This window comes from Orbicella franksi, chromosome 10 (assembly GCF_964199315.1).
Source record: "Orbicella franksi chromosome 10, jaOrbFran1.1, whole genome shotgun sequence".
NCBI lineage: Eukaryota > Metazoa > Cnidaria > Anthozoa > Scleractinia > Merulinidae > Orbicella > Orbicella franksi.
In genome coordinates, this window is record NC_138154.1 from 26,653,877 (window position 1) to 26,674,138 (window position 20,262).

At 39.2% G+C, this 20,262-nt stretch overlaps 2 protein-coding genes across 3 annotated transcripts; one reads left to right on the forward strand and one right to left on the reverse strand.

The window, feature by feature from the left end:
- Positions 1-1,028: 1,028 nt before the first annotated feature.
- Positions 1,029-8,674, forward strand: LOC145501897 (creatinase-like). The gene is made up of 6 exons (XM_081481290.1): positions 1,029-1,233; positions 1,990-2,188; positions 6,092-6,189; positions 6,280-6,586; positions 7,372-7,486; positions 7,979-8,674. The coding sequence occupies exons 1-6, from the start codon at positions 1,126-1,128 to the stop codon at positions 8,427-8,429; spliced, it is 1,278 nt and encodes a 425-aa protein (XP_081337416.1). The 5' UTR covers positions 1,029-1,125; the 3' UTR covers positions 8,430-8,674.
- A 2,116-nt stretch (positions 8,675-10,790) lies between these two features.
- On the reverse strand, positions 10,791-20,218 carry LOC145499924 (DNA repair protein XRCC4-like). 2 transcript variants are annotated; one of them, XM_081479439.1, is made up of 13 exons: positions 19,942-20,218; positions 18,854-19,002; positions 17,706-17,741; positions 16,976-17,077; positions 16,445-16,510; positions 15,542-15,598; positions 14,471-14,525; positions 13,930-13,962; positions 12,812-12,890; positions 12,534-12,585; positions 12,155-12,267; positions 11,762-11,866; positions 10,791-11,476 (listed from the first exon to the last, which is right to left on the reverse strand). In XM_081479439.1, exons 1-13 carry the CDS (start codon positions 20,069-20,071, stop codon positions 11,386-11,388), a joined length of 1,068 nt encoding a protein of 355 aa, XP_081335565.1. In that variant the 5' UTR covers positions 20,072-20,218; the 3' UTR covers positions 10,791-11,385. The 2 variants fall into 2 exon arrangements, with proteins under 2 accessions (XP_081335565.1, XP_081335566.1); XM_081479440.1 differs by lacking the exon at positions 13,930-13,962 and having other exon boundaries at positions 19,942-20,216.
- Between the last annotated feature and the right edge of the window lie 44 nt (positions 20,219-20,262).

The following is a 20,262-nucleotide window of genomic DNA, read 5'->3' on the forward strand; positions in this document are numbered from 1 at the left end:
GTACCCCCCCCCCCGGGGGCTTCGCTCAGCACGCCACAGGTCAAACACTTTAACCCCGGTTTTTGTGCTTCTTTGAGTGTTCTTGCGCTGATTATTCTCCGTCATCTCGAGTAAATCAGTAGGATCTATCTCTGGAAACCTAGCTGAAGACTCCATTTGAAAGTTTGACACGTTAAAAAGGTGGAGAGAAAAGTCGGAAAATTCCACCATTATCAAAACATAATAAAACTTAAACTACAATCGCTCGCTGACGTTTGATGGCAGTGATAATAGCTGTAACCTGATTGGCCAATACTTGGGTCTGTTATTTATCTTGACATTTGATTGGTTGCTGGGAAGTATCCAGATTTTTCTTAAATTGTACAGTTTGTTCAAAGCTAAACTAAACGTTCGAACAAAAACTATCCAGTTTATTTTAAATTTGGACAGTTGGCAAAAATTAATAAAAATAGATCTGTTGGCAGTATTGGATTTTGATGCAGCTATATAATTAAAATAACATAATTGCCCAATCATTGGAACTAACTAGGGGGTGGGGGTTGGCTTTATTTCATTTTCTTTATCTCTACGGTTAGGCCTACCCTCCACTAATCCACACGACAACGGAGCTTTTCGAAAACGCTCTTCAAACCGGGGGAATTTGAAAACGCCGGCTTTTCGGGAAACATAAAACGGAGCTTTCGAAAACCATGGCGTTACGATAATCATGCGATTTCTCTGACCTCAAACACAAATTCAAAATGGCCAGTGATTGTTGCATTTTTAATTCCTCCGGCCAAGAGATTATGATCCTGATCATATTCTCTTGCTCTGGCGTAGAGTGGACGGAAAACATTTGATGGCATGCGTTATCAAACTGAACTCTACGTTTTTCAAATTCTTCCGGCGTAGTGTGGGCGGGGCCAAAGCACAAGCAAGAGCGAGTCTTCTCTGACCATGAACCGTCGCCTGCCACACGCCCTCGATGTCGGCAAAATATTAGTTTATGTTAATTCAGATTATCAGAGCCAGGAATCATTGACCGAGATCCCGAAGACTGACTGGCAATCTTACAATATTCATTGTTGTTGTCGTTAACTATTTTATTTTTTATTTCATTCACGACAGATCCCGACGGTTGTGATAATGAGAGTATTGCTTCTTGGGAGACTGAAGAAATTGGCAGCTCCAGCTCTTTGGCGCGCAAAGCACGACTATTTTCCGCGAACACTCAAACTACACAATGGCGAGAAGGTACGTTGGTTGTGTACAGCTTTCAAGTGTTTGTGTACCATGCCACGGCAAGAAATTTTCGAAATCTTATTTGGATATTCCTTGCGAGACCAAGGGCGCTTTCCGTTCAACAAAAAAATCCGAAAACTTCGAAAACAGGAACAAATGTTGCGGAAATTTCCTGAAAAGCGAACCATTCAACCCAAAATTCCGTCAACTCTTGGAGGAAAGTCAAATGGAAGGGAAATACCTGATGAGAAATTTCGATATACCTCGCAAGGTTGTCCTCCTTTCCAGGAATCCCGAAAAATGCTGTTCCACTGGTATTGTCACTGGAAATTTCCGGGAATTCAACGATGTTTCAAAAACCGAAAAAGATACGTTATGCTCATTATCAACCTCGTCCCCAGGGCCTTCCCCTCGACGATTTTCAAAATGGCGGCTCGTCGGGAGAAGACCCTGGTCAAGGCTGGGTCACGTGGTATAAAATCTCCAAAAGTCTTAGAGAGTTTTATCACATTTTGAAAAGTGGAGAGGGCCCTGGGGACGAGGTTGCCCTCATTCTCTAGCCAGCACATGCGCCAAAGATTTTTCAAGTAAAGCAAGTAAATTCGGGAATAGTTTTTCTTTTCCCTTTTCCCGTTTACAATTATTTCCTGAAAGTGTTTTTGACTCATTCACATATCATTATGACTTCAACAGCAATTAACTGATGGTGCTGAGGAACGCTTGAAATTTGTTATTAAAAAAATTATCTGTGCATAAATTTTATTCCAGTGCAAGCAACTGTTTTCCCCCAAAGAAATGGATCGGCGACTGTCCAGCATCCGTCATCACATGGAGAAGGACGGCATTGACGCATGCGTGTTTACTTCATATTACAACCTTTACTATTTCAGTGATTTCCTGTACTGCTCGATGGGACGTCAATACGCTATAATTGTTACTGATGAGAAGGCTGTTACCATCACTCCATGTAGGTAGTAAACAACAATCCCTGTCTTAAGAGCAAAGCGCGTGATTATATAAAATGGTCGTCATGGTGCTTTGACAGTTGGGTGATGGGGCTGAACATGATAGTTCATAATATTTTTTATAAAATAATTTATGAAATAATTGAGATACTACGTGCGCTCTCATTGGTCGGTGGTTGTGTTCAGATGAGAGTGTTTTGACACGGTTGTGATGTTTTAGATTCGCGCGCAGTGTTGAGACATATTTTATAGGACACTTTCCGTGATTACACAGCCTCATCTAAACACACGAAGGGGGGGGGGGGGGGGGGGGGCTGGAAGAATTCTGGAAAGTTATGGGAACCCTCGACTGCTTCTCGGGTTTGAATGATTGTGTCGAATTCTCTGAACCCCCTCGTGTTTAGATGAGGCTATGTAACCAACAGAAAAAGTCCTCTTGCGTAAACATAATATGTCGAATTGCTCTTGCTTTTTAATTGTTTCTTACTTATTTAAAGGAGGTAGATGCGTGGATGGAGACATTATTTTGTTTTGTTTCTTTATTACAAAAAACACGTAGATTCCATGTTGCCGTGCGTCTGTTCAGTAATAGATCACAGAAGACGTCAAAATGTGGTTAGAACATCACTGGCACACTTGGCTATAGCCTCGTATGCCACGTTTTTGTTCTTACCACATTTTGACTTAATCTGTGATTTATTACTAAACAGACGCAAGGCAACAAGGATTCCGTTTGTCACGAACATGGGACAATAATGATAATAATAATAATAATAATAATAATAATAATAACAACAATAATAATTTTTTTTTAATAAAATAACAAATTTTATTGAGCACTTTTCCATACAAACTTGAATCTTACATGTATCTGGTAAAAAAATTCAGAAATTCTGTTGTTCCTTAAGTTTTCGGTAATAATAATTACAAATTACACTCATTATTTACAACCCTTATAAATTTGTCTATTATCATTTGTCGAAAAAATTTAAATAAGAATAGTAAAAAATACTCTACACATTTAAATGGCAAAAACTCTACTTTAAAAATACACTGTAGCTATATGCAGGTCCATTTCTTGGCTCAGTGTTCGTGGCTTCGGCTATAGTTCCCCAGAAATAGCATTCTCAATTGCCTTAACGAATATTTGCATGTCCTTTTTCGATATCTAAATCAATGTCCGACAGTTCTAAGTGGACTCTCCTAGGAGCTCGCGAGCCTCTTAAACAAAGTAATGCTGATCTCAGCATGCAGCGTAAAAGATACTCTTGCCCTGATCCATGACATGGTAGTCGCATAACTTTCGCCCTTCTTTGTAGCAACTAACTCAGCAAGGCTACTATGGTATCGATTACATTCCACTGCCATTCCACCCGTCGTGCTAAAACTCATGATGGCGTGAATGTAGCTTGCTCTACTTCTAACACACGGCTGGCATACTGGTGCTTCTTCTCTGTTTCGTGCTGCCTGAATATCTGGTCTGGATCCAAATCTCTATAGGAGTCTGCATTCGGATGGCATACTCTGACATCAAAAAAAGCCGACCTCTGCCTCTCCCAGAATCCCCTAGCAACTATATCCAGCCGCGCATCAGGGGCGGTGTTGGCTCCCCCTATTCAACTCTTCTCCTGTGATGTCTTGCAAAACTGGTTCGGTTTCGACACCATTGCATACCATGCTAAGCAGTTCCGCCTCCAAATCCCTTAGTTCATTATGGCGTCGGATGATAAATCCGCCTCTTTTGCATATCATAGCGTGATCCACATTGAATATGTCCCCGCAAATACAAACAGAGCGAGTATCAGGAATTTCCCAGTCGTACCTGAGTTTCACAGCGTCCCGGAACTCACTCTTGTTTAAATCAAAATTCATATCTCTAATTGGCAAAACAGTAAGCCAACTAGAAGCACTTTTCTGAGTGGCAAGGTCGACAGCTCTCAAAGTTTTTCCAGAAATCGAGCCCTTCACCTCATCAAGTTTTTCCTTCAGATACTGACACTTCACTTGGCTCATCTCCCGTTGCACAGCGTGCACTTCACTTTCGTCTGGTGGCTTATGCGACTGTGATTTTATTTGACGGGCTAGTGGACCAGAGATGTTGGCTGATGCTGCATACTCTAAAGCTGCTGTTTGGCTCGGATTTATTAGGCCCATACCTCCCATTCTCACTGGTAGCGCCAATAGCTCACGTTCAGCTTCTGTACAATTGTGACCTGTAATGGACGGTATTAGGGCATCAGCTATTGCGCGCTCCAAAGGAGCGAGTAGATCTTCTATATCAGGCAGAGTTCTCATGAAGTACGTCCAGCGGTGTTTTAATCCAAAAGTGAATGCTGCGTAGCAAGCCTGGGGCTGCGACAAAGCAAACTCGGCCAATTTTGTCACCTGCCCCACCCATTCTTCGACTTTACCGTTAACGTACTGCTCAAGATAAGACCTGGAGCCCAGCGCCGCACCCAGATGCTTCCGTCCTTCTGTGGTGATGTTGATTGCTGTTTCTTCAAAGATGCTCTTAGCGGTTTCCTCCTTATCAGGCTTCGTAACAAGCCAACAGTAACAATAACAATAATAATAGTAGTAGTAGTAATAATAATAATAACAATAGTAATAATAATAATAATAATAATAATAATAACAACAACAATAATAATAATGATGATAATAATGACTTTATTATCGTGTCAATTACATCTAGCAGTGGAGAATCCCCACTGCTAATAGGAGACACCTAGCTGGAACTGTCTAAAAGTAATATACAGAAAAGACTTATAAGAGAAATTAGAATTATGAGTTACAAAGATGGTCGCCACCACACCCATCTAGGATGTTGCCCTGGTGTAGCCTCCGTAGGTGGGTCTTAAACTGCTTGAGATTTATCGCCGATTTTTCTTTATTTGTTAGTTTGCTCCATAGTCTTGGGCCTAGATATCGAATTGAATGTTTTCCATACGTAACAGTGTTAAATCTAGGTAAATGAAACCCTTTCTGCCGTAAACTATAAGTGTGGCTATATATTAGTATAAAACATAAAACAAAAAACATTGCAGTTTGATTAAAAATGTAAAACAAACAGCGGTGATAAACATTTTAAAAACATGCATTTTATGAACTTGACGTTTCGTATGCTAGTCAACATACATTTTCAAAAGTATAACCGTTAAAATTTTTTGAAAAGCTATTTGTACTGTATCAATGGGGGTCTGGAACCTAGACAGAAAAAGATCTGCTGTAGAAATTTAAGACGTTTCAAACGGAAACTGTCTGTAAAGTGAACAATGGAAAAGCTTTCCTAATAAAGTAAAAGCTTCTCACTGCTGACATTGGCATTCAATGCTGGCTACAACTCTTGAATAAATAAGGTCTCCTTAATCTTACAATGGTAGTCAGTCTTGCCGGACGCCAAAATGTCAAAATGGTCCCATTTGATGTTGTGACCAGTTGTTTTAACGTGATCAGCAATAGCAGAAGAGTGATCATGTTTCGAAAGGGCCTTGAAATGTTGTTGGAGTCTTTGCTTCCTTTTCCCAATGTAAAAATCATTGCAGTCCCAGCAACTAGCTTTATAAATGACTTTGGATAATTGTGATCGGTTGAGACGGTCCTTGTATGGGAAGAAGGATTTGATGCGCCGGGTGTTTTGAAAAATAACTTTGACATTAACAAAAGAATGCCAGGGCTCCCGAATAGCGGAGTTTGGGGCGTATGCCGTTATGAAGGCCCTTCATGAGGGTGTTCCAGAATACGAGGTGTATGAGCTTGTCTGACAAATTCATACCCCTTTATTCCCAACCCCCCGAGGGAAGCGAATTGACTGTCTGCTAGAACTTGGAACTAGAGAAGTTTCAGAAATTATCAGACGTTTCTCCAGTTGTTCGAAATTAACAGGTTCGTTTGCTTGTTTGCAGCTGTTGACTATGGGTATCCATGGAGACGTACAACTTGTGACAACATCAGCTACACCAACTGGCACAAGGACAATTTTTATCACGCTATTCAACAACAGGTACCAAACCATTGTTTTCGTTCGTGAAATAGTTGAGTAAAGTTGAAAATAATCAATTGCCACTAATCCATGATCTTCTCCAATCATCAGTTACAATCTGCAAAGACAGTGGGTTTCGAATTCCCGGATGTGGGAGCGTCCTTCAAAAGTTTCTCCGAGGCTTTACCGCAGGCCAAGTTTGTGGACATTGCGGACGCGGCTATGCAGATACGTCGAGTTAAGTCCCCAGAAGAAATTGAAGTTGTACGCCAGGGCTCCCGAATAGCGGAGCTCGGGGCGTATGCCGCGATAAAGGCCCTTCATGAGGGTGTTCCAGAATACGAAGTAACTCTTGCCTCAACAAGCACCATGGTACGAGAAATAGCGGCAACCTACCCACACATTGACATTAGAGACAGTGAGTTTTGAATCTTCCTTGAGTTCAAAATGAGTATTTATTTTTTTGTGTGACATGCGATGGCCTAGTGTTTAGCATGTTGGACTGCCGATTGCGTGGTGTGGATTGGAGCCCTGCCGGCCTACTTGCGTTTTGCACTCCAGCAACAATGAAACCATCCAGTACTTCTCTCAACACGAGATCGGAGCAACTGATAAAATACTGGGAGGGGAGAGATGAAAGGTCTGCGATGACTATGAGACGTGCAGGTAGAGTAATGTAGTAATACCCCTGATCAAGTCATGCTACACAAATCTTTGTTTAAGCACTGGCGCAAATGAGCCATCACACGTTTCTACAATCCATAGATTCTATTACACCAGACCTAAGCATGTCTACCGAAACCTACCATCGTGGACAAAAGTCTTGGGACAAATTTGCGCTTTTGGGGCTTTTGCGTTCACGCCAGAAGCGAATACAACTTCACCTGCCTAACCTTCCCCCTACCCCATATACAATGTTGAAAACTAGTTCCTGTGAATTCTTCTGAGTTTCGACATTGTATTGGGTGGGGAGGGGGCAACAGCAACGCGTTTTAAGGATAGCAGCGCTTTTTTAACCTTCAGTCGTAAAACACATACTGTCAGTGCATTACATCAGTATCCCAAGGACTTTTGTCCATGATTGTAGCTAAAAACATGACTCCTCCTCCTGGGTGTTGGAAACGTACCGTGTGCTTATTGCTGTTATCTACCTGTCTCAGGGATAAAAAATTGTAACGTTTTTTTTTTTTTTTCTATTTTCAGCCTGGTCTTGGTTACAGTCAGGAATCAATACAGACGGAGCACATAACTTTCCTACAAGTAGGCGGGTGCAAAAAGGAGACATTCTTAGTCTGAACTGTTTTCCTATGATAGCAGGGTTTGTTAATTTCATCGTTAGATGCTTGATTTTTGGCCTTTAAAGCAGCAATCAGAAGACTGTTCTTACTTGTCCGTCTTGTGTCCTAAGGACAAATGCCCTCGGCATTGAGCAGTTTTATTTATATTTGGTAAGAAAAAATAAATAACAAACAAAGACAAAGCGAAAGAAAGGACAACAACACCAAAAAACAACGACAACAAAAAACAGGGCAAGAAATTCGTTAATTAAAAATAAAGAATCTCAGGCAGACCTTCCCTAAGATCAGTTGGTTCTTATCTACCAGCACAGAGAGGTTTAGTTTAATTCTATTCGAGGATATTAATCTGTTAATGGTTGGTAGAATTATTTTGGAATTAAAACCTTTATTTTGACAGTATCTAAATCAGGGCATTTCTGTTGTACGTAAGTTACGTTATGGTTCGATATTTCGAAAAATTTGCGCATTTTCCATTTGTGTGTGTGTGTGTTTTTTTTTTTCGTCACCTATAGCAATTACTCAGCTTTAGAGCGCACACTCTTCTACGATCACGTGCCTTCAGACCGCCACATGGAACTGTGGGAAGTCAACAACAAGGTCCATCGCCGGGGATTGGAAATAGTTAAGCCAGGCAAGCGCTGCAGTGATGTCGCACGGGACCTCAACGAAATTTACATGGAACACAACATTCTGCAGTACCGTGTCATCGGGTATGGCCACTCTACAGGCATTCTTTCTCACTACTATGGGAGAGACTGGGGTCTAGAGTTTCTTGAGCACGTGGATACCGTATTGGAACCCGGAATGGTGATTACTATGGAGCCTATGATTGTGGTTCCCGAGGGACAACCCGGGGCTGGCGGGTACAGGGAGCATGACACGTTGATTATTACGGAGACTGGGGTCGAGAATACAACCGCTTCGTTTCCCATCGGCCCTGAACAAAACATTGTAAAGAATTAACGACCACTAAGACTAGAATCTAACGCTGAGCTGTAATCTCTGTTATGGTTCTGGCGTTTCCCTTCTGGTGATTTCCCTTATGTGGTTACACATGGAAACTTGATTCGTTTGCGTTCGCAAGAATGCTAGTCAGTCCATATATTACACCATGCGAGTAAGCTTGGCCAAACCATCACACTGATGTTTGTTTACGCATGGTTATGTATGTTGTAGTTGCTTTGGTGGAAGAGATGGAAATATATATTCCGCGTAAAAATTAAGTTAAATTACGATAGCTTGAAGAACAACAAGAAATTTGTCAAGTATTAATCAGTCTGACGTTTCATTTCTAATTTGTTGGGTCCATGAAATATTTTTAAATTCTTTTAAATGATTTTTTTACACACATATACCAAGTATAAATAAAGTTATCATATTGTATCGTAGATTTCTATGGTACTAGTTTATGAGGGCAAAGGCGGAATCAACTGTCACCTCACTGAAATCGGAGGAGATGATCTGATGGTATTTTAGCAGTATTCTAGATTTCTTTCAGATAACGATTTCCAATTATTTCTCTACATATATTATGTAGTATTTAACTTAAGGTTCGCACTCTTTTGAACTTTTAAAATTCTGACTTTTCGTGACCTTTCCGAGTTTTCCATGACCTTCATCAAGTAGTTGTTTTCAAAGTATTTTCAAAACAATCTATTATTTTAAGTGTCTATACGGCCAACAGGGTTTTTTTTTTTTTTTTGCTGTTTTGGTATCTCTATAATGTGTAAAAAGGTGTTCTGAGAAAAAAAATTGGATTCCGATATTTTAACGCCCAAAAATCTAATTTTAAAGTTCCTGCTTCAGCCACGCCCAATGAAGCTGACCGTGAGTCAGTGCAAAAAAAGAGGCTGGGTTTCTGAATGGGTCGTGACGTCAAGTCGGGAATTGCTAAATCCTGCTAGTTCAGGTCACTGTTGTTTTAGTAGTGGTTAGGAGTTTTCGTCGACAAAAAGCAAACAAACCGAAGTTGGTGAAACAGTGCGGTCGTCAATCAAGCAAAATAAAAACATGAAGCTTTGAGACGTTCCTGAAGTGACGTCATTCGTCACCAATCTTTCATTACACGGTCAACTTTATTAGGCGTAGTCGAAGCGGGAAATTTAAAGCTTGATTTCATGGCAAAAAAGCACGGTAATTAATTTTTTTTTGGTTTGAATGCATTTTTAGATGTTATAGAGATACCAAAACCACAAAAACCCTGTTGGCCGTATAGACACTATAAGGTATTTTCCCACGTTATGACGTATAAAATGCGTGCTGGTGGAATTAAAACCAGTTTTCTAACTTTCAACTTTTTTTCAACTTTTGATCTTTTTGCCCTTTTATAAGTGTATTGCTTTTCCATGACCCACACTTCAATTTCATGACAAATGAAATTATAAAATTCCATGACTTTCCAGGTTTTCCATTACCCGTACGAACCCTGTTAAACTCCACGCTTCAGCCAAATCGCGCGCGGAAACACGCGTTCATCAGTTGTCAAAAAGTCACACGAGGGATTTCAACCACTATCATCTTTTTTCTTGGGTTAATTCCGAGCTGGAATAAATCGCATAGGACATTATGGGGATAACCCCCCCGGGAGGGGGGTTTCGCCATTCCAGAGATTGACCAGCTCCCGTTTCCGCCTATCTAATTTAAGATCGTTCCTCGGTAGCTAATTAGATTGTGCGTTCAGCTGATAGTCGGTCAATAGGTTATGATACCGATGGAAACCGAGAAACCGAACAAGAACCGAGAGCTGGGAATCCTTGAGAATGGAAATAACCTCGCGTTTTCGTGAAGGTTCTGAAATAAAAATAACTTTTTGTTTGATATTTCGGCCAGTGCTATTTAAAAAATACAATAAAATAAACAGTTCGCTCACCGTTTCCATGGGTTATCAGGGGATGGAAACCTCCGGCTCGCTGTTTAACTTTCGGTTAGCTCGCGTAATCGGGAATTGTTCGTGCGTACTGGCAAGTTTTGAAATCACAGATTTTATCGCTGGCCCCTAGCAAACACAAAAACGCGCAAACACACAAAAAAATGCTGACGGGGGGAGGGGGGAGGCGCTTATTTAATTTTTCCCAATTCGTAGCCTGATACGATCATTTTTTTTATACATCATCTGCGCGTAAACACCAACATAAGCTATTTCATGTATTGACAAAAAGCTGATCCTAAAGTTTAAATCGGGACACCGTTATACGCTAGTACTTAACGTGTTCAACGTGTTCACTAAACGTGTTCACAAACTGAAACAATGTACAAATCTAATACTACATGACGAAAACTATACATCCTTTGTTGTCTCATTACTCGTCCACAAAATGGAGGGAGGGGAGGGGGGGGGGCTTATTTTAAAATTCGGCCGACAGGAGGGGGGCTTATTCGAAGGGGGCGCTTATTCGAGGGGGGGAGGCGCAAATTCGAGGACACGAAACTAATCTAACTTGTTGCCCTATGCCGCCTGCACAATAGATAATTCACTATCACCCACCAAGTTTCAACGAAAAAACCAACTGTGACTTGCTCTAAGAAAGTTCACCAGTCAGATGCAATAGGTTTTATTGAAAATCCGATTCCCATACAAACACTGTAATTTCTGACCGCTTTGCCTACCCGGCAAGATGGCGTCGAAAACCGTGATTAGGCCGATTAGGCCTATTGTAGGGGACGGGTTCATGAATGGGTCCTGTTGGCCATGTCTGGAGCACAGTGTCTCTTTTCCTCTGACATCAGTAGGGTGGCAATATTGATCCAATAAAGCACAAGTGCTGGTGACCATTATCGGCCATCTTTAAGTAATCTGTCCATGAATCACAAGCGGAGCTGTCTGGTGCTTTCACATGCTAGGGTTATTTCGAATCAGAGCATCTTCTGCCAAAAAAGCGGCCCATTTCACAAGTCACGTGATCAACGCAAGGTTTTAGTTTCACAGTTCCATTTCAGCCATTAAATCGTCAGCATCCGGTAAAGACTTTTCCGAGTCTCGTTGACGGAGTCGTGAACGAGATGAAGTCGAACTGAAAAAGAAAAAGACGAAAGAAAAGGAACTAAGATAGTTACAGCGTCATGTAGCCCGGGTGGAAGGCGCCGTTTTTAAGGTGCAAGGGAGGGGCGGGATTTTAGCTTAGCTATTGTTTTTTTTTGGGCCGTTGTTTTAAATTCAGACTGTTGAGTACCGATCACTGTTCACGGTTTAGCTCACCGTTTAGGTTAGGGAATAATCACTTGCTACACCCCATATCTCGAAATATAATGAATTTTCGACTGCTTAAATGTGTGCTTTATTCTCTTTTTTCTCTCACCTCTCCCCTGATGAGCTGCTAGGAGTCTTCTTCACAGAGGGTACCTTGGGTAGAACAAGCTTAGCTGCTGGGGATTCTTTAGGCTTTGGATCGCGCCGGCGGCGTCTAATAAAGTAAAATCAATCACAAAGACAGTTAATATATGATTTGTATACGAAAATCAGAGCAAGGAGCGGTGACCAGACCTATTCTAGTGCGCTCAACTCTGAGATGCAGTGCAAAATAAATATCCATTCACGAATTGGTACAGACTTTTGCTTTAACTGGCAAAAGTCAAAGGGCTATTTTTCCATTATTTATCGTTCACGATGTCTTTTTCGTCTTCCCACAAGCATAACACCATTCTAAAACAGGTTACTCTACATTTTTTTTTTTAGATATTAAATAGCTCACCTTTTAACTGTAGGTTCAAATCTCTCATTTTCCTCCTCTGGTAAAAGCGACGGACTAAAACATGATGAAGCTGGTTTCTGTTCACTTCCTTTCATAGAATCTGCGACAGGTGACTGCAAGAACAAAAAAACCCTTATTTTGAAATTGAACCCAAACTAGCAAAATGCTCTTCAATGGAACTGTTAACCTAGACATCAACATAAATTAAAACAAAAATACTAGTCTTGATTTAAGGATGTAGTCTTGCTAACCAAAACTTTTTGTAATATCATACATGTACATGTATAATTACTATCATTCATGACTACATGTACTTTATGACGGTATCACTGTCAGTTTGTACATGACAAACATTCATTCATCCTACTTCATAACTCACATCCTCTAATTCCATTTTTTCAATGTCAGTGTCATCCTCTGAGTCTTCATGCCTGGAAAAACAACGCAGGAAAATAACAGCTTTCGACACTAAAGTAGCGACTCATAAAAATGTGCACTGTGTATTAATGACAGATGACAAAAAAGATTATGATGTCACTGATTAGTGTTGATCAAGTCCATGATCGAGTCTCAGACACATTTACAATAAATGTATGTAAATACATACATTTACTTGACAAACAAAATTTATTGGAGTTATAAAATAATACTGTATACCTGTTTGCTTTTCCTTTGGACTTTCCTTTGCGCTGGTCATGTGAGTTACTTTGGTTAGGTGAGTCAGCTATCTTATTGCCTGAGTAAACAAAGGTATGCAGTTTTAAAACAACACTACCTAAGGGCCATACATGGTGCAACATTTCATGCAACACTTTTCACTTCTGTGTCCAACCCCAAAATTGTTTCCTGCAATATTGCAGACTGAAGAAGAACGAGGTTCTACTTCAGCTGTAATCATGCATTGTATGCAATATTGCATGCAACCTATTTCAGGGCCAGGGTAGCCTGCGAACGTAGTGGAACCAAGTGACAGCTGAAAATGTATCTGCGTTTGCAGGCAGAGTGGACACACAATTTAAGTTAGCCATTGTACACAATAATGCGTGGAATGTTGCACCATGTGTCTGGGCCTAAAGTCAAATCAAGTAAAGCTTAGCAAGTAGTGCACATACACAAGCTTAAACAGTTAATTACTACTAAACACTGTTTACACTTAAATGTGACATAATTTGTGATATTTTGAGAAATACACGCAGCATGAGATGTCACTTCATGAGATTAACATTGATAAAATTGGTGTTAACATACACATGTACAGTATTGTGTCTTGATTGTTTCTCAAACCTAATTTCATTAATTCTCAAGACTAATTTAATTCATTTTTTTTGTCTTGGAATAACTTAAAAACCATGGGAACTGGTTAATTGTTCTTGATATAATAATCAAATGAATGCACGCACTCTGATTGGTCAATCAGCTATGGTTTATTGTGCCAGTAAACTCATGGAAATTGCGCATGTCTTCTGAATTATTATATAAAAGCAATAGACCACAAGTTTTTATGGTTTATAGGCTGATGAACCACTCGAAGAATTCAAAAATCATTCGCCTGCGGCTCATGATTTACAAATTCTTCTCGTGTTCTTCCAACATCCGTGTGGTTTATCAGCTTATAAACCATAAAAACTTGTGGTCTATTGCTTAATTAATTTCAAAAGGAGGGTCAGTTATCAGTTAATAGTCTTTATTTATAAACCCTGTACAATTTACTAGCTCATAATATTACACATAACCATGTTTAATCGGTAATTGTACATGATTGTGCATAATTGTACCTCGTACAGGTTCAGCAGAAGCTGCCTCATTGACTGCAAAAATAATTATAATCATGTATTCAAATATTGAATAAATAAACAGGCAGATTAAACTTAAGAATGATGTACTGCACTATCTACTGGCAAATTCATTCATACAGTCATGCACACAGTTCAAAGCAGTTTTGTCATTTCGTGTTCCAGCCCGCAGTGTGAGTAGGCTCTTCATTGACATGCATGTCTTTCTTGGAGTGGAAATATTATGTTACTGTATGTCATTTACCTCCAACACCATATTCTAAAGCAACACAAAATTTCCAGTATAAAATACAGTGCATACACGTTGTGTGCATGGTTCCAAAAAATAACCTTACCCACCCATACCCACCCTAAGGAGGGTTGGAAATGGGGAGGGGGGTCTCAAAACCAAACTTTTTACTTAAAAGAAAGTATGAACCAAAACTGGAAATTCCAGAGGGATGGCTGGACTGAGGAGTATCATGGACATTTTGTGAAGGCAAAACATTACAGCAGGCTGGTCAGCTCAAGTAAATGTTCACACCTAATTCTTTTAACTGCCTGATTTTGCTTTTCTTGTCATTGAGCACAGCAGCAAACTGCAACAAAAAGAAAAAGTCAGTGATTTTTACACAAACTGGAGGATAAAATGTAGGAAACATAAAATTACACAACATCAGATGAAACAAACAAACAAACAAACAAAAAACAGTTTAAATGTCAAAACGCATGACTAGCACATAAATATCTTGGAATCCAAGGCAGCTCTGGGGTAGGAAGCTGTTGCTCTTAAAGTGCCCATAATGTCAAAAAATTTTTTTCTCTCATCTAATTCTACATTTCATGTAATGAGCTTCTGCGAAAAAATTTTTCCATTTGGAAAAAATGCAATTTTTTTAGGAATTTTTACAAAGCTCAGAATTCTATCTTCTTGCGGTTGACCCCTGCCGCTGATCACAAAAATAATGTGCTCAAAATGGCCACATGACTGATGCCTGTGATGCAGGTTCAGGGAGACTGATGTTGTTTTCTGGATCATTAACGTTGTTACAAAGAGCAGCGATGCACCTTTCCGGCATTTTCAACTAAATGTAGACAACTCTGAAGCAAAACTCCCACTTGTTTTCAAGTCAGATAAGTCACGACCCAAATCATGTGTTCCTGAACCTACGTCACGACTCACTTCAAACCGAGAAAGACTGGTGCGAATGGTGAACCAAAATGGCGGCAAATTTGAACGTCTTTAAAAAATTGTAAAAAAATTTGCGTTTTATGCAAATTGAAAAATTGTTCGAGAAAGTTAATTGGGTGTTATGAAGAATCAGATGAGAAGGCAAAAAATTTGACATTATGGGCACTTTAATTTGCATTGAATGTAGCAAGTCTATGACATAAGATAATATCGTTTTACATACAAATAATAATTACTTTTGTGATAGGAAAAAATATGTGCATGCATACAAAATTTCCCATATATACATGTGGTAAAAAAGGTGTGATACAACTTCAATGACTCCATCAGTCACAAAAAAATATGATCTGTATGAAATAAAACCAGCAAACAAGCAAATGAAATGGCAAATAAAAATCAATAGTCATTGTGTTCATCACAAACCTTTTCAAATAAATCTTTCTCCATTTCTTCCTTGGCCGTCACACATTTATCGAGCAGCTTAAAAAGAAAAAAAATAATTAAAAGGTATATATCAAGGAGGGGAAACTAAGTGTTTTATTGCGAGACACTTTTTGTGATTTAATATATTGAGAGCTCCACAATGCTTTGCACAAGTTGCTGAAGAGAAAGGTACATGTAGGACAAAGAATGATAATCAACTGTTTGTTATAAATGGCCACAAATATGACGATTTTATTTGAAACTAAACTGTTGAAACCACCAATAATATTGAACTCTCTTCAGCAAAGGTGGGGATGAAAAATCTGCCACAAGCCACAGAAATGTGGCAAACCCCACCAAGATGCCAGTGGAGCTCTCTGAAGAAAAACAAACGTGAAAGTGAAGACATTATTGAGCAGTGTAAAAGGAAAACATAAATAATTAAGGTACATGTATCAAGACGGGGAAATTAGTGTTTTTGTTCGAAATGAAGATGCTGCACACAAATATATTGCTACAATAATTCAGTGATTGGTGTAGGAAACTCGGGTCACCTTCCCATCCAAACAGAAGTAAACACAAAACCATTTGAGTTATTTGCTTGCACAGGATCCCGAGTACACATTGTGTTCGACTTGCTTCGTGTTCTGACTAGTGTACCTAGATTGTCTACATGTCCTTTGTGATTGGCCACACTGATTGCTTTGGTCTTGCAAAACTGCCTTTTTACACGAAAGTTAATACATGAATTATCTATTCATGAATTATCTAGTTTCATTTGAATTTTACATTTGTATGTTAATCACATACAATTACATGTAAGCAGAGGAGACTTTTAACCAAGAAATCGCCTCTGAAGTAATGACATCTCTAACAAGAGGAATATTAATAGTCACTACATACCTTCAAAGCATCTTTCCTTTCGGAAGAAAGTCTTGCATTGTCAGATCTCAAGGAAGACATTTCTTGCTACAGTAAAAGAGGAGGGTAATATTTCAGACTACCTTCAAGTACACATACAACAGTCAAACAAACAAATACATGCACTTTAACCTAAAAGACAACTTTCTTTATAAGAATATTATTACATTAACTAAAATGTTGCAATAGTCATGTAAAAACACTTCAATGGTGTACAGGCTCATGTATGATTGTGTAGCTTTAGTTTGCAGAGACGTTTTTGGCAGAAACTACATGTAGATGGCTGAAAGTTTTTAAATCAGCCTCTTCTCTCACTTATTTAAACTATAAATGTTGATGGAAACTGAGAGTGAGTAGAGCTGCTAATAACCGAATGGTTAATCAGTGACAGTGATGATGATGGTGATTGCACTGACTGAGACAAAAACATGCACAATCGTTAGAAGTAAAATAGATTACAGGTACATGTACTGCGTAATACATGCACTATTTTCTGCACTGTAATTGTTATACCTTCAGCTGTGTCATTTGGTCCACTGCCAGGTCAAAAATGCTGCTGATGACAAGGACGCTGTCATTACAAACTTTTGATAGACTCAATGATCCAAGCTGAAACTGAATTGTTAGAAACAGAAGGATTTATTTTCAGTTTGCTTATATTCATTAATTAACAATTATTCCACGTTGGACATGAGATGGCAGTGGATAGCCAATGAGGTGCATAGCACCAAGTTGATTATAATCATATCATATCCAACAAGCTTTTAAGTGGAATAAATTACTTTATCAAAAGTGTCCCCAAAATATAGAAAACTAGGCTATAATAAGTATAAAAACACCCCAAAAAATCATGTGTTTTGGCTGGGGAATATTCAGTCATGTGACGTGTTTAGACCAATCGCGCGCGATGATGGATTATAATAAATTCTGCTTTAGCTACATATTTTCCTTAATTTACAGATTCAAGCGCTCACTCCACAAAATTAAAACCCAGGGAAGGTTGTTTGAAAGACAGTTAACGCTATTATCCTGGATTAAAAATTAACCGAAGTATTTTAATTTTATTGTATAAAAAAGTTCTCCACTGCTTGTTTGTGTAGTTTGAGATCAGCTAAATTCAAACTCAAAATAGAAGGACAAACAATATATATAAACAGAAACCTTCTGTTCAGGGAAAAGTTACAAATCTAACTGGAATCAAAATTAATGCCAATCTAAAACAAGACTGAGCCAGTTTCTGTACCTTGACACCATCTCCAACGTGTTTTTTCCAAGAAAACTGTAAAGCAGACAAATATAATCTTCGTTACAAATGGTGAAACATAGTTCAAGGTGTGAAATAGGGATATGAAATTCCTTTTTGGAGCAGTTCAGAAGGCTGGTACCTAATGCATGTACAATGTAATTCTGTGGAGAATGTGAAGTACTGGTAGTTTAGTTCAAGCCTCTTGTGCACCCCCCAACTCCTGACGTCCCACCCCTTGTACCTATTTAATATGTATTCAGTGGAATTCTGATTTTTTGAACATCTAAGGGAATCGAAAATTGGTTCAAAAAATTTGATGGTTTGAGAAATCCACTGTACATGTATTGTTGCATTTCAAAAGTATCTTGCCCTGTAAGGTTAAGGTACATGTGGGTATAAGGTCTGCATATGAGCCCAGTGGCCCATCAGGCTGGAACTTATCCCAGTTTCTGTAGCATGAAGCGACTAGGAATATTTCTACTCCTCCCTGGATGGGATGCTAGTGAGTAGTCCATTACAGGGTTAACCCCAGCATTAAGTTTGTCAGTATCCATGTATACACCTTTGTGGAGAGAGGCACAGTGAGAGTTAAGTGTCTTGCCCAAGAACACAACACAATGTCCCCCGGCCAGGGCTCAAACCCAGATGGCTTGAACCCAGATGGCTTGAGCTCGAGATGAGCACACTAACCATGAGGCCACTGCGATACATATTAAAAAAATTAATAAAAATATACTGACAAATGACCTGGGAAAAGTTTGAACCTGCACATCCAAATTGAGGCCTGTCTAGATTTAGATGTACATGTATATAACGTATGGTTCAAATACAAAAGTCTGTTGTTAAGTAGCAATGTACACTTCTCAAAAAAGTTTTGTGAATCTGGAACCCTGAACCTCAAGGCAATCAAATCTTTGCGATATTGAAATCAGTATAAAAGATCTTAATGTTATTCTTGTATTAATAAATTAGTGTACTCAAATACAGCTGTAGATTAAAATGTAATTATTATAGTAATACCACTGACACATCCTAGTCAGTAGTGTTCGACAGTTTCCAGATTTCAAAGGATTTTAAAGTTCATATCCAAGAAATAAATAAATGCAAAATCCTAAAAAAAAACTATTTCAAGGCTCACTTCTAACCTGTAAATTGGATCCTTTCAACTTGGCTTGGTACACAAAATTATCCTGACCTACTGTCTGGCCCGTCAGGGCTCTACCTGTCTCATCTGCAAATTCTGACACACTCATATCTGCAGTCTTGGCCATGGATTCAATAGTCAGTGAATCAACTGGGAAGTCACATAACAGAAACAAACAAACAAAGAAAGAAAACTCGCTGAAACCTGTTACAGTATAAACTGGACAGTTCCTCTGTGGTAAAGCCTTGATGTTACACACGTCATTAATTGCGCCAATCCACTGTAGGAAAAAAGATGGCAGCTGTATATTTTACCACAAGACCATGTGAACCTTACACGGCCCATAAAAAAACAGGAAAGCCATATTTTTGCGATATTTGTCTCTGTGCTAACGACATTGTGTATGCTAGGTTTGCAGATTTTAGAACTTTTCTGCACGTTTTTATGAGCATTGTTAAAGTTTTCATGGGCTAAGAATTCTGGGTAAATGTACCAGTCACCATCCTTTTTCTTACGGAGGATTGGTGCTTAGCATGTCTGGTATGTAAGCTCGACACAGTTATCGATCAAACAGAGACATCAACATTCCCCATCTCTTTTCCCAACCACTTCCACTCTCCCCTCCCGTGGGGATACCAAGGTCAGTCTGATTCAACTAGTTGATGTGCCCTGGGATAGAATAATGTGGTATAAAATGGAAGGCGTAATCTGTTGGGAGGAGGTGGGGGGGGGGGGGGGGAGAGAAGGCAGTGAATTTGAGCAAGTCATCTGGACATGTGATCACATATTAAATATGTTAAAAGGTGGGACATAAGAATAAAATTTACGGCTGAGAAAGGGGAATTTGAACAATCAAAACTCAAATGCCATGCCCGCCCCGGGGATTTCCAACTATAATGCCTTATTTTAGCATGTTTTGTGAATTAACGAAATTTGAATATTGCAAGACTGCTTTATTATCAGCTTGAAGTTTAATACTTTTGTCAACCTTTCAAAATTTTTGATGACTATAAGACAATTAATTCTTCCAGTGAAAGCTTCCATGTAAGCTTTAAGTTTTTTTTTAACAGAACTTTTCTCTGATCTTACCTGATTCCCGCCAAACATCTTCACCATTACAGACTGTCAGATCGAATCCATTTTTACCTTTGTCGTATAGCTCTGTCAGTAGATAATACTTCACACCTCCGACCTCGATCCTCGAGAAATACTTCTGCATTTTACGATTGATTAGTGACAAAAAGAAGGTTTAGACATATACGAAATACGGAATATCAACGTTTGGGAGCGAGCGCCACAGATTGCCTTCTGAGAAAGACTGGGCATTATGATGACAATTCCCGAGGGAAGACTGGGTTGAAAGATTTGTTTGTTATCTATTTTTTTACTATTTTTGGCTGATTTGTTTGA